A 14,402-nucleotide genomic window follows, 5' to 3' on the forward strand; every position below is an offset into this window, starting at 1 on the left:
TTCCATCGCTAATCAGGCAGTGGGGAAGAAACACCCTTTGCAATCTTATCACGTGAACCCCACCTCCCTGCTCTGTGTGTGTTTGGCTGTGCGTGTCTTTGTGTGTGTGTGGAAAAGAAAGGGTAGAGGAGGAGCCTAGTCCCCACTAACACCGGCTCCGGTCATGTCCACCATCATCATGTGCCCCCTGACCCACCATCCACCACTGCCTGCAGCCCTCGGGGGGGGGAGAAAGGTGGCCCACTACTACTGCAAATAATAGCATTGCTGGGATTTGCCACAAAACCATGCTAGTTGCTATACTTTGGCCACTGGGATGTAGACAAATGCATGATGAACTCAAAATGTATACCAATATTTATGTATAGATACATGTATGTCCTGCTGTTCAACTCCAAAGTGTTCCCAGAGTGGCTAACGATGAAAAGAAACATCACTTTAAAATGACACCCTCCCAATCATCAGAACTAATAAAATATTAATACAGCAGAACATAACAAACAGAGGTAGATGTTAAGCTGCATAAAGCCATTTTAATTATGCTATTAGCGAATCACATTAAAGCAAGGGTAGGCAGCATGGTGTCCAGTGCACCCTTGGATCCTTTTCTTGGTGCCCACCAAGGTGCCCTATGCCTCCCACTTCTATCCATGTATCCATCTAGCATCCATCCTGTTCCTACTGGCAGCTAGGATTACTTCAAAGTGAAGAGAAGGCCTTCAGCCACTGCCATCTTCATTTCTCATGAATGCCTCTGGGCTACACAGTGGGGCTCAGAGACGTTCTTAGGATATGAAGATGGTGGGTGGCTGCTGGCCAGCACAGTGTGCCCAGCCAACAACAATGAGGGAAAAGAGAAAAAGGGATTCCTGACACCTCTGTCTGGTAAGCTGGGGGCTAAAGGGAGCAGGGGGGCCTAGGGAGGGCAGCAATGAGCCAGGAAGGTCAGGGAATCCAGCAGAAAGCCAGCAAGGAGGTAGGTAGGGAGAGTAGGAGGAAGCCAGTGGGAGCTGGGGGAGCCAGCTGGGAGCAACCTGGGGGGAGGATTTGGGAGGGTTGCGTGCTTGTATGTCTGCATGGATAGGGGCTGCCTCGGTGTGAGAAAGAGAGAGGGAGAGAGAAAGGGTTTAGTAAAGGATTTTGGAGGGATCCTGAAAAAGAGTATGGTTTTTCGTGTGCTTGCAGGGAGAAGGAGAAGGGAGGGGCATATGTGCATGAGGCATGTATGAATGCAGAGTTTGCCCTCTGTGAAATAGGTTTCTGTTGACACCGCAAACTATGGGTTCAAAGCAGTGGTTTAGTGTGATGGGGCTCAGATCCCACCTCTTATCTTATGCTCAGTCTTTTAGGCAGGTTACCCCTTGATTGTGACTAGCCGCACCTCCGATAGCAGCCATTTTGTGGGGGTGCCCAGGACAGTTTCTCAAATTGCCAAATGTGGCCGTCTCACCCATCATGGCCAAGATTCAGGACTGTTGTCAGAGGTCTAGCAACCACTGGCTTTCACTTACAAACACATGATTTCCCTGACGATTAGCCATCTTAGAATTAGCAGGGTGCTAGAAGGTTGGGCATATAGTCTTACTTCCGGTATGGACTAGTGCCATCAGTTACAACTACAGTCCTAAGGCCCATTCTGGCTCTATCACAGCATTTGGAATTGTTTGTATCTGTCACCACCCAGTTTTCATATTATTTTGTGCACATCAAATGTGTGCTAGGGAATAATCATGACTGCATGAATGTAACTGTGATGCTACACACACACACTGCGCCGAATCCTGCCCCCTATTTTCAGGGATTTTTTCTCTCTCCCTGCAAAAGAGGCATTGTTTTTTCTGCCTCTTTCACAGGGAGGAGGAGAATTTCAGAGAATGTTCTCCTTGGGGAGGGGGAGAAGGTTTCCACATACCTTTTTAAGTTTGGAAGGTGGCTAAAGAGTCTTCTTCTTTTTACTTGAAAAACTCCATCAGCACAAGACCCTTCTCCAGCCCAACAGTACTTCTTGAACTCCCATAAGACCACGTGACCTCTCCCTCTCCAATAGGCATTCAGGAAGATCCCCGGGGGTTGGAGAAGCGTCTTTGCGAACAGTTTCTTCGCAAAGAACAAATGCGAATTTTCGGGCTTTAGAAAAATGCTTATCTCTGTGTTGCTGCAAGGAAGAGCAGAATTTTTCTAAAACTCTAAAATCCCCAATTGCTTGTGCTTTGCAAAGCAGCTTCTGCAGTCCTGGAGCCTTTCCTGAATGCCTTTTGGAGAGAGAGAGAGAGAGAGAGAGAGAGGCCATGTGGTCTCCTGGGAGTTCAGAAAAACCTGCCTAGCTGGAGAAGAGTCCTGGGTCACTGCAAGTGCTGGGGGTGTTGCTGTTGTTGTTTTTTAAAAAGAAAATAGAAAGACCTCTCAGTCACTGCCTACATTTAAAAAGGTAAGCTGAAATCCTGTCCTTCTCCCCAAGGAGAAAATTTTTCAAAATTCTCACCTCTCACAGCCTTTTTCACCAGAGTTCTCATTTCATACACCCCTCCCCCGAAATGGCAAAAATGGAAGAACTGGAATGTTTGGCACAGCACTAATATATATGGAGTTTGTAAGTATAATAATGTATTCCTGTTACAAGTCTATGCTTCTCTAGGGTGGGAGTGGGATGAGTGACAGGAGAAATGGCGGATTTGCATATTTAAGTGAGTGAAAGGGGGGAGTGATGTGTGTGTGCTATAAAAGCTGGGTGCTGTGCTTGTGTGAGTCAGACAGGGTTTAGAACAGAGACAGGGAATCGACATGTTAACATTTTAGAAGTGAGAGAAAGAGGTCTGTGGTGATTGTGAAGTAATTTGAGAGTGTGATATGGTGTATGAGAGAACATACATTAATAGTACCATTAAGTGTTTCTTACTTATGGTTCAACAACTTATTTGCTGTAATTAATAAAGTGTATTTGTTTGGTTGGACCTGAGCCTTAAAGGCCCTAGTGGCAGCATGATTGCGTGTGGGGAAGGTGTTTCCTGCTTGGGGTGAGAAAGGCCTTAGAGAAGGTGAATTCTCACTGGGAAGGGGCAGGAACGCCACAGTAGCATAAGAGGCCTTGTATGAACAAGCTCTAGTGTCATCATACCTCATTTCACTGATTATACATTTCTTATTTACAGTGCAATGCTATACATGTCTACTCAGAAGTAAGCTGCAGTAAGTTCAATGGGATTTACCCCCAGATAACTGTGTGTGTAGGATTGCAGCCTGCATTACTGTTTCTGTCGCTGGAATGTTGCTTCTTATGAAGCAGTAAAACAACCAAAGGTTATGTCCACTTACTGGATTAGCCACAACCAGGTGTGGGTTTCTGGCGACTGCTGTCAGACCAATAATTGTAATGGTGGAGTTGAAAACAAAAGAAAAAAAGAGATGTTTATGCAAAGTGATCCTCTGGGAATGCAGGTTCCTGAAAGTAAAGACACAAGAGAAAACGAATGTGGGTGGTCAAGAGATTTCCTGCTGATTTGCATAAGTAGCACAAAACAGTAACTTGCTAGCAAATGTGCTTATTTGATAAGGGTATCAGTAGTGACCCCAGCATGCATATGCCTCCACCCCAAATACCAAATTGCTTCATATCCTGATCTGGTGGTTTCTCCCAGTACTGATATGGTACAAGTCCTGCAAAATAAGAATTAACTAGCAAGCTCATTCATGCCAAGCTTCCTTGAAGAAGCTCCATTTCATGCTTTCCAAATGACTACACTGCCAACTCCCATGTTTGTTACTTGTAAATGGGACAGGGGAAATGGAGAGAGGCCATCTCAGGCCAATTCTAGAGAATATCGGTTAACTCCATCTGTATCCAGGCTTTGCAGTCATAAGGAGGTGGAGAAAAACTTCACCCAATTATAACAGTTCATGGTGAGAAGGATATTCCTTCGTGACCCTTTGAAGAAAGATCAGCCAACTTCCATATTCAGTCATAACTAAAAAAGGCTATATCCTCTGGAGTTGCTCCTGTGTGAACTGTAAAAGCCTCATGGCACAATGCATATTACTACTGAACTTGCATCCATCAAGGAAACTTGTAAACGACAGCAATAGCTGTTTCTGTGAACATCCTATCTAGGGATGTATGAGAAATTCATTTTAGTTCATTTTTTGATCAAGATTTCACAACTTTTGGATTGAATACAGACTCAGATGCAATCTGTGGTCGAAGTCTGTACATTCCCCCACCCACCCCCAGTGGGAAAACTTTCTTCAAAATACATTAGCCAGGAAAAATGGGATGGATTTCTACAGTGGCCTTAGGAACTGTTTACATGAATTCCTGGAAGGGGTTAGAAGGCAAAGTAGCGCAACACCCCTGCACTGAAGGATATTATATGTTCTCTGGTTTTGTAATGGCAAGAAGGCCTTGTTCATATATTACAGAGAAGCAGAAAAAGCAGAGGCCAGAATGACTCATGTCTGAGCACTTTTTTCTTTCACAGACCTGTCAGGTCTTTCCACAGCTTGGGCCAACCTGAAGGTGGAGATACACAACCATCTTAAACTAGTGGGGAAGATGAAGTAACCACAAATTACAATTTTTGGTTTGGCATCTGCTGTTGTGTATGGTACAAATTAGCCCCTCCCCCTTAAAAAAAACCGGCAAAAGGGCTGTGAGGTGAGGGCTAACTTTTTGTCTCATCATTAGCGCAAACACACTAAAGTGGTCTTGGGTATACAGTTGCAATCCCCCAGACTGTTGGTTCTGCGGGATGTCAACATTCATGCTGAGTACACCTTGTTGTCTGGGGAGGCTCAAGACTTCATGGCCTCCATATCAATCATGGGACTGTCCCAACATGTCCTTGACCCAATGCATGTAGCGGGACATACTTTAGACTTGGTTTTCTCAAGTGGACATGTAGATGGTGGTCTGAAGGTGGGGGGCTTTGCATCAGTCCCCCTGTCAAGGTCAGATCATTGCCTGCTGAGGTTTAGACTTACAGCAGCTTTTCCCCTCTGCAAGGGTGGAGGACCTATTAAAATGGTCTGCCCCGGAGGCTAGGGTTGGTGGAGAATTTCTCCCCGAAACTTCGGGGGGCCGAACGCCAACGTGTTCGGGCCCCGAAGAAGTTTCAGGGAGAAATTCTCCACACACCCCCTGGGACAGGACTTACCTTTCCCGAATGTCCCTCCCGGAGGCAGGTCCCGGCAGCGGTTCGTCGGGTCTTCGTCAGGGGCGGGGGCGGCAGCCGATCTCTCGACCGGCTGCCGCCGCCGCCGCCATTCCAATAAAACTAAAAAAAAACACACGCCCCCGTGATAGGCTACGTGACGATTAACGTAGCCTATCACGGCTAGATTTGGAAAGTCAGCCGTGATAGGCTACGTAAATCGTCACGTAGCCTATCACGGGTGACTTTAAAAAAAAAAAAGCGCGTACGGCTAATGGCGGCCCCCATAGGGAGCCGCCATTCACGTTCCTTATTTGGTCACTGTAGTCTACGTAAAGATTACGTAGACTACGGCGAAAATAAGGGCAACGCTATTTGCGTTGCCCTTATTTTCGCCGTACTCTACGTAAAGATTTACATAGACTACAGCGACCAAATAAGGAACGCGAATGGCGGCTCCCTATGGGGGCCGCCATTTGCGTACGCGCTTTTTTTTTTTAAGTCTCCCGTGATAGGCTTAATTGCCGGGAGAATTATCAACAACCTCAGATATGCAGATGATACCACCCTAATGGCAGAAAGCGAAGAGGATCTCAAGAGCCTCTTGTTGAGGGTGAAAGAGGAGAGTGCAAAAGCTGGTTTGAAACTCAACATTCAAAAAACTCAGATCATGGCATCTGGCCCCATCACTTCCTGGCATATAGAAGGGGAAGAAATGGAAGCAGTGAGTGACAGATTTTATTTTCTTGGGCTCCAAGATCACCGCAGACGGTGACTGTAGCCATGAAATTAAAAGGTGCTTGCTCCTTGGGAGGAAAGCTATGGCAAACCTAGACAGCATAGTAAGAAGCAGAGACATCACCTTGCCGACAGAGGTCCGTATAATCAAAGCTATGGTTTTCCCAGTAGTAAGGTATGGCTGTGAGAGCTGGACTATAAGGAAGGCTGAGCGCCGAAGAATTGATGCTTTCGAACTGTGGTGCTGGAGAAGACTCTTACGAGTCCCCTGGACTGCAAGGAGGTCAAATCAGTCAATCCTAAAGGAAGTCAACCCTGACTGCTCAATGGAAGGACAGATACTGACACTGAAACTCAAATATTCTGGCCACCTAATGCAAAGAGAAAACTCCCTGGAAAAGACCCTGATGCTGGGAAAGACTGAAGGCAAAAGGAGAAGAGGACAGCAGATGATGAGATGGCTAGATAGCATCACTGATGCAATGAAAATGAACTTGAGCACGAGAGAGAGCAGAGGATAGGAAGGCCTGGTGTGCTATGGTCCATGGAGTCATGAAGAGTCGGACATGACCTAACGACTGAACAACAACAACATGTGCCTATGGTAAAGTATATTTGGGGCAGTGAAGGCAGCAAAAACCAACATCTTGCTGCCTCTATTGAACGCTCTATCTGCCTCCCAGCAGGACTTTTCAGGGTCGTCTGGGGGCAATTACATGCTGGCCCTAAGGACACTGTAGACCCCTCTGAGGTTTCTTTCCTGGGGCAAGGTTGTTGAGCGGGTGGTTGCCAACCAGCTCAAGACACTCCTGGATGAGACTGATTATCTAGACCCATTTCAGTCGGGTTCAGGCCAGGTTTTGGCACGGAAACAGCCTTGGTCACCCTGTATGATGACCTAGGTTGGGACAGATACATGAGGAGTGTGACCTAGTTGATCTCTTGGCAGCTTTTGATGCCATCGAGCACGGTATCCTTCTGGGACAACTGCCTGAGCTGGGAGTGGGGGGCACTGCACTGCAGTGGTTTCGCTCCTACTTGGAGGGTGGGCTCCAGGAGGTGGTGCTTGGGGAATATTGCTCAGCCCCATGGATTCTCTACTATGGGGTTCCACCCATGCTTTGGTTCTGTCCCCATGCTATTAAACATTTACATCAAATCACTGAGTGCGGTCATCTGGAGTACTGGAGTGCGTTGTCATCAATATGCTGATGACACACAGCTCTATTTCTCTTATTCATCTTCTTCAGGTGAGGCTGTGGATGCGGTAAATCGGTGCCTGGCTGCAACAATGGACTGGATGAGGGCTAATAAATTGAAACTCATCCAGAAAAGACTGAGATGCTGTTAATGGGTGGCTCTTCTGGCTGGATGGAGGGTGCTCAACCTGTTCTGGATGGGGTTGCACTCACCTTGTGGGAGCAGGTTCGTAGCTTGGGGGTTCTCCTTGAGCCATCTTTGTCACTTGAGGCTCAGGTGGCCTCAGTGGCATGGAGTGCCTTCTGCCAACTTCAGTTGGTGGCCCAGCTATGCTGCTATCTGGACAGGGATAACCTGGCTTCAGTTGTCTATGCTCTGGTAATCTCCAGGTTAGAATACTGCAATGCACTCTATGTCGAGCTGCCTTTGAAGACGGTTCAGAAGCTGCAGCACATGCAAAATGCACCGGCCAGATTGCTAACGGGGACCAGAAGGTCTAAACATATAGGACCGACTCTGGCCCACTTGTACTGGCTGCCTGTATGTTTCCAAGCCCAATTAAAAGTGCTGATTTTAACCTATAAAGCCTTACATGGCTTGGGACCACAATACCTGATGGAGTGCTTCTCCTGACACCAACCTACCCATACACTATGCTCAACATCAAAGGTCCTCCTCTGGCTGCCTACTCCGAGGGAAGCTCAGAAAACAGCAACAAGGGAGAGGGCCTTCTCAGTGGTGGCCCCTCAATTATGAGGCCTGTCTGTCGCCAACATTGTTATCTTTTTGGCAGACCCAGGAATTTGGCAGAATATTACGAGTTTTGATCGATCCCTGATTTGTCTTATGGTTATGGTTGATTGCTTGAGATTGTGTGCTTGAAGTTGTTTTAGATATATGTTGCCTTGTGTCTGTTCATTCTTTTAAAAATGTAAACGGCTTTTAACCTCTGTATACTGTATTTTCAATGTTTTTAATCTTTGTAAACTGCCCAGAGAGCTTTGGCTATTGGGTGGTATAGAACTGTAATTAACAACAACAACAACAACAACAACACATGCTTATTTGTTTGTTTATGGTATAAGAAATGATATACCACCCTATAAATATAGCTTTCAAGGTGGCCGACACACCATAAAAACAATTGTTGAGATAGTAACTTACCATTGCCTGAAAAATCTCTCATATATATGTATAGAGAGAGAGCCAAAGGACCAATCACTATATCAAGAAATGACTATTCATGGTCGCGTCACTGGGTGTCTCCACCAGTGTCAGATGATTTCTGGGAAATAATATTGTTCCACTGACTTCTCTGATGTAATGTAAAAAAACCTGAACACCATGTTCTCTCAGTGTGAACGTAATGCCTGATCTGTCCCTGCTGTACCTCCATTTTTCACATAGTATAAGAGATAGTATGCAAATTATTTAATTACATACAGAGGTTGCAACCAAAAGCAGTGTGCGGTATATGCAAATTAAAATTTGCATATAAATATGTGCACACCTTGCATATAAATTTGCATGTAAAATTATACTTACTTAAAGAAGAATATGCCCAGAGAAATCAAAAGTGAAACAATCGAAAGGCTATTGCCAATGATAGAGAGATAATACAAATTCAGAGCATGCTGCAATAAAACACAGAAATAAGGATGAAGCCCCCAAATACAGCAAACTAACTGAGTACAATGCAGGTCCTATTCCAAATATTTCATACAAAATATGACTTATCAAAACAGTACATTTACAATAATTTACCTCTTTAGTAGAAGAACATTATCAATACTTAAGGTCAAATGATGACCTCAATTAAATCCTAAAGCACGTGCGAATCTCTCTCCATAAAGCTGTGCATGGGTCCATATTTAGCATTCTGTAGCTGAAACCCTTTGCTTATCGCAGAATAGCCTCTCTTAAGACAACAGGGTCCACTGGAATACAAGAATGTTAAGAGCCTATCTGAAAGTAGGCAAAAGGGGTAAATGAACCTCCCTCCCAGAGATCATATTCATTGTAACAAAGTGGGGAAGTCTTCTACTCTTCAGCTTCGTGGAACCTCTGTGCTCCTTCTTCTCTCCTTGCTGCAGGGCTGCTTGGCCCAGGGGCTGACAATCTGGGATTTAGCAGCCACATGGCAGTGGTATGAACAGCTTCTGGTGCCTTCCTCCTCCATGGAGGAGGCTGGCATAAGGATCATGAGGGTATATTAGGATCGGAGGGGGAGGTCACAGAGCATTCAATCACCCCCTCCCAGTCTAATCTCCTTGAACGTTTCTCTTTCCCCCTATGATCCCTTAGGGTGCAGTCCTATGGCCGCTAGTCAGCGGCTAGATGGCCGTAGGATAGGTTGGTTCCTGGAAACTGACCTTGGAGCCTGCGTTCCAAGGTTGGTTCTCTGAGAACCAACCTTCACCCCCTCTCGGCCCACACTGCCCCATAGGCAGCACGGAACGGCACTGCACTCAGTGCTTGGAAGAGCAGCGTGGAGCAGTGAAAACGGAGCATTCCTGGTGGCGTGCTGGGGCAGGGAAGTCAGAAATCTGGTACGACACATCCAATGAGTCGTCTGGCTGCCACTTCCCTTGCTCTGCCATCCTGCAGCTAGGCAGCTGAAATTGGCTGTCTAGCTGCAAATGCAGGGCAGCTGAAGCATGGAGGGGATGATCCCCTCTGCACTTCTCCTGCCCTGCTTGGATAGGCAGTCGTCTTCGAGTTCGTAGGCGGCCGCCTATCCTGGTAGAATTGCTCCCTTAGTGTGTGAGTATGTACTACACAGCTGCAGGGACAGCTCTAGCAATAAGCACAGGAATATATAATGTGGCAGGAATGGGCATTGGTTTTGCCCCTCCCAATATTTGGATTGAGTCTCAACTGTACAGCAAGCAGGACTATGTGCCTGGTTGAGAGGGGTAATGTATAGGCTACAGAGAAATAAGGGAAACATAGCTGTACCTTTTGAATTTGGCTGTTGCAGATGGCTGAGAATTTTGTTTCAGTTCGTTTCTTATAAGAACTTACCAAAATACACAAAGTTCTTCATATTGAGAAGAGAAAGAACTCGAGATTTTAAAAATTTGAATGCAGGAGAAAGCAAAACTGGCAGATTAGTTAAATACTAAATACACTCGTTAAAATACTAAATACACTTTAAAACTCACTGCAACCTCCACAAATTCAGTGACAAGGAAAATAAATGTTGCATATCGTAGGGTTCATGTTGCAAAAATCTATGTCAGTTACAGATCTGTTAAAATGACTTCTTTTTCTGATAACATTCATTTTCTAATCTACCGTCAGTTGAGCAGGTACTAGTCCCAGGTGTTCTCCAGAACAGAGTGTGTAGTTCGTCCAGCTTCTGTTACTCAAAGGGTGTACAAACCACCGTCCATTTTCTTCACAGATCTTAGACACTTTTTCTTGTTGAGAAAAAATCAGGAGGGAAAAAACAGAACACACACACATATGCCAGTCAATACTCTATTCTTTAATATTTAACAAATCAACTAAGGGGAAAAGCTGATACAGTAATATCAAAGAGAGTTCTTATACTGAAATAGTGAAACATGTACTAAAATGCTGGATTAAAATACAACTTGTTAAATAAAATGAAAGCTCCTTGTCCTAGTATAGATTTCATAGCAAAAGAAATTCCAATAAGTCTTGAGTTAAAGTATAAAGTTCAACCTGTTGTCCTTCTGGTCAAGCAGTGACCTGAGATGGGAGCAGTGGAGGCTGGTGGCTCCTCCTTCAGTGGGGCAGTCAATCTGTTCTGGGTTTCAGTCAGAACAAGTCAGAACTCTAAATGAGCTATCTACAGTGCTGAAACCTATCCCCAAAATGGGTTCAGCATCTTGGATGGCTCCTTTAGAGTTCTTACTAGTTCTGACTGAAACCCAGAGTGGATGCACAGCCCCACTGAAAAAGGAGCTACCAGCCTCCACTGGATGAGAGTGTGAGGACTGAGCTCCAAATCACAGTCCCAAATAAGTCTGTCTTGCATACGTGCCCACCTCCAACAGGTTCCAACAAGCTGCAAGAGGATTGGAACTAATTGCTTGGTTGTCCTAACTGGGTGTCTTATCCCTGGCTTAATGGATTAGCGTGTTAAAACTATAGAGAAAGCTACTAAAGATTCAAGTGCACAATATAGTTCTAGCCAACACAATGTATGACCCACCAAGCTGAACACAGCCCAACAGCTAAGCATCATAGCCAAACAGGAGTTTGATTGGTGCTCAGTTTTTGCTACCTGCCTGGGACTACCCAAACTGGAGATGACCAAGCACTTGACAGGCACAAATAAATATGTGGCTAGTGGGGCTGCTTTGGCTTGATGGATCATAACTGTTACTCAGCTCCTGTTTGAGTTCAGGTGCTACGAATAGGGGGCTTATCAGGAAGACATGGGATGGAATGGGAGTGAAACTTTGCTTCATAAGCAGGCCTGTCTCTCCTTGAGGGCAGAAAGTTTTGCTGCTTGAAGTCTGAGAAGCAGGCAATCTTGCTGACAAAGCAGTGGCCAAGCCGTTGAACAATGGACCAGGATGAGAAAAAGTTACATTGTTAGTTACTCCCTGCAGCTAGCAACTCCATGAGCCTGGAGTCTTCCTGTGTAGGCCTGTGTAAGGCCTAGAAAAACACCAGCTGCCTAAAACAATGCGAAACTGTCCCTGAAGGTTTCTGTCCCCAACATAGCATTCACAAATCCAGAACCAAATTTTCCGGTTGGCAACTAGGGAAAAGAGACCTGAGTAACAATAACTTGCTAGGGTGGCTATGTGCCCTACTTCCTCTGTTTGAAGGGCTGTTCAGTTCAAGTCCAGTTTAAAGACAGCAATAAGAAAACAGAGCAGAGGCCTTAAAGTTGCCCATCAACGGTTAGCACCAGAACAGCAGATTGAGCAGATACACTGGTAGGGATGTTGCGAGCGAGTGAGCACCTGCCAGGGTCCGGGAGTCTGGTGGACTCCCCCACATCCACCCCCTGGACTCCGCTCATTGAGCCATGAGGCGCTTGCGGACCTGGTCACAGTGAATGGCCAGGAGCAGTCCATCCTCGTTGCGAGCTATGGCAGCCGCCAGAGACCCTATCACCGTGCGCCGACCACTCACCTCTCTTTTCCTTGCAAGCCCTCGTGTCTCCTTCTTTGCAAGGGAAGAGACTGTGAGGGCTTCTGAGCCGGCAGGGGCAGGACAGGAGTCTTTGTAGCTACTCCTTGCAAGGACAAGAGGCTGAGTGGCTGGCATGCGGCGACAGGAACTCCTGCCTCTGCCAGCTGCCAAGTCCTTGTGGCCTTTTTTTATTTTTGGCTGTCAAGCCCTCGTTTTGAAAGGAAAGAGACCATGAGGACTTCAGATCCGGCAGGGGCAAGACAAGAGTCCCCAGTGTTGTGTGCCAATCGCTCATTGTCCTCTCTTCCTTGCAAGGAGGAGTGGGCAAGCGGTTCGCACACAGCGACAGGGACTCCAGCACCTGACACAAAATGGCAGTGGCTTGCGATGAGGGCAGAGCACCCCACAACCTCACTGGCTGCTCACCAAACTGCTGAGAATCTCATGCGGCACTATGAGGAGGGGCAGGTGACAGCAGCTCGACGAGCAGCTGATGAGGCCAGGTGTGGGCGGGTCCGCCCATCCCTACAGTTAGGTAACCCAGTTACAGACCATGGCTGTTGTATGAAAAATAGAGATTTTCTACTTTAAATCACTACTATCCATGAGCAATTAAGTCAGGCTGACTATCCAGCCTCTACCTAGCTGCATGTCATCTCCTATTTAGGGTACAGGTTATTTTCTTTTAAAAAAAGAAAGAAAAGCAAACAGAATTTTCACAGTGCAACACAAATTCTCACACCCCATGTGCCTTGCACTTCCAGTTCCTACACACCACTCTGATGCCTGAAATATTTTTTTCATATCTCCTCCAACAGTTAATGCACAAGCTTGGGGCAAGCATCAGGGGTAACAATGGTTGGGCTTCTACTGAGGGTCCACACTCCAGCACAAGCTCACTGACAACAGCCCCTTGGAGTTGCTCTTCCTATTCACCATTCACCTGGTTGGTGCGTGGTGATAGGGTCTCTGGCGGCTGCCATGGCTCGCATTCACCCAGTTAATGATGGTAGTGAGGAGGAGCAGCAGTAGATACCACTGCCAGCTTGCTCACTGGCTCTCTGCCTGTCAAGGAAGCAAGTGGTAGCAATGATGAGAAAGAGGATGAGGAACCATAGCAGCTGGTAACAATGGCAGTGAGAAGGTAGACTCACAGGGAGAGGGCTCATTGAGGGTGTCTCACCCAAGGACCCTCAAAAACCTAGAGCCAGCACTGCACAAGCTTTCCCTGCCCAGGAGCTTAGGAGAAATGTTCCCAAAATGTGTTTACGGTATTATTATGATGTGGAGGAACAGGACATTTTATGGACTTTCAACTTCTGTTTCTGGTCATGTTGGTGTAATAACAACCCAAGTCAGTCAAAGTCTGGTCATAATTATTTGGTGTTTTTTTAAAGTCCAAGAGAACACCATTACTAATTACTCTTTCTCATGATTCCCATGCGGACAACTCACAGTGCATATATTATATACATAATTTCAAAAAGTTACCAGAAGGATGAAAGTCATAAAAGTAATCAGGACAGTTCTGCACTGCTGTTGTTCCTGCATCAACATCATCCCAGCACAGCCAGCCATCCCATGATCTACTGCAGTGAGAGCCTACAAAAATTTAGATAAATCACATTCAGTCCTAATCTTATATAAGAATATGGTAGTGCAAGGCTTATTACTAGAGGTCTATCAGACCGATTTTGCTCATGTTTTTTAAAACTGAAGCTTGAGCAGTGTACACATGCAGAAAATGTTGAAACTTTGAAAAAGTTCAAAGCTTGAGCTTTGGGCAGCTTGGGAAGAGAAAAGGGAGAGGGATGAGGCAAAGGGGAGGTTAATGCATATGCCTTATACTGTACATGTAATGTAACATGTGACACAGTGTGTGTACGCATGTGTAATAATGCTTACTCCTGTCAGGTCTTATAGTGCTGAGCCAATGAAAGGACAGGCACAGAAAATTGGGAAAGGGGCTGAAGAAAATTCAGTTGTGATAGTTAGAGGAGGAAGAAGAGAGCTGAAAGGACACCAGAGGGAGAAAAGAGGAACAAAATCTTACATCACGTGTTTTCAACCTCAAACTTCAAGAATTGGTTTTCTTTTTTAAAAAAGAACATTTGTTTTGTTTTCACCTTTGCCAGTTTATTTATAGTATATTTATTTTAATTATTATATTATATTATAATTATTATTTACATTTCTACTGCC

General features: G+C 45.6%; 1 protein-coding gene across 1 annotated transcript in view; it reads right to left on the reverse strand.

The window, feature by feature from the left end:
- Positions 1-14,402, reverse strand: part of LOC146358602 (calcitonin gene-related peptide type 1 receptor-like) — a 45,920-nt gene that overhangs the window by 15,335 nt on the left and 16,183 nt on the right. The window contains exons 4-7 of the mRNA XM_084829887.1: positions 13,692-13,802; positions 10,380-10,504; positions 8,628-8,716; positions 3,313-3,439 (exon numbers count right to left, since the gene is read on the reverse strand). Of these exons, the coding sequence (XP_084686013.1) occupies positions 3,313-3,439; positions 8,628-8,716; positions 10,380-10,504; positions 13,692-13,802 (452 nt within the window). The remainder of the gene's footprint in view (positions 1-3,312; positions 3,440-8,627; positions 8,717-10,379; positions 10,505-13,691; positions 13,803-14,402) is intronic.

Source organism: Heloderma suspectum, chromosome 1 (assembly GCF_057233095.1).
Source record: "Heloderma suspectum isolate Gila_16-S chromosome 1, 16-S_ref, whole genome shotgun sequence".
In the NCBI taxonomy this organism is placed as follows: Eukaryota; Metazoa; Chordata; class Lepidosauria; order Squamata; family Helodermatidae; genus Heloderma; species Heloderma suspectum.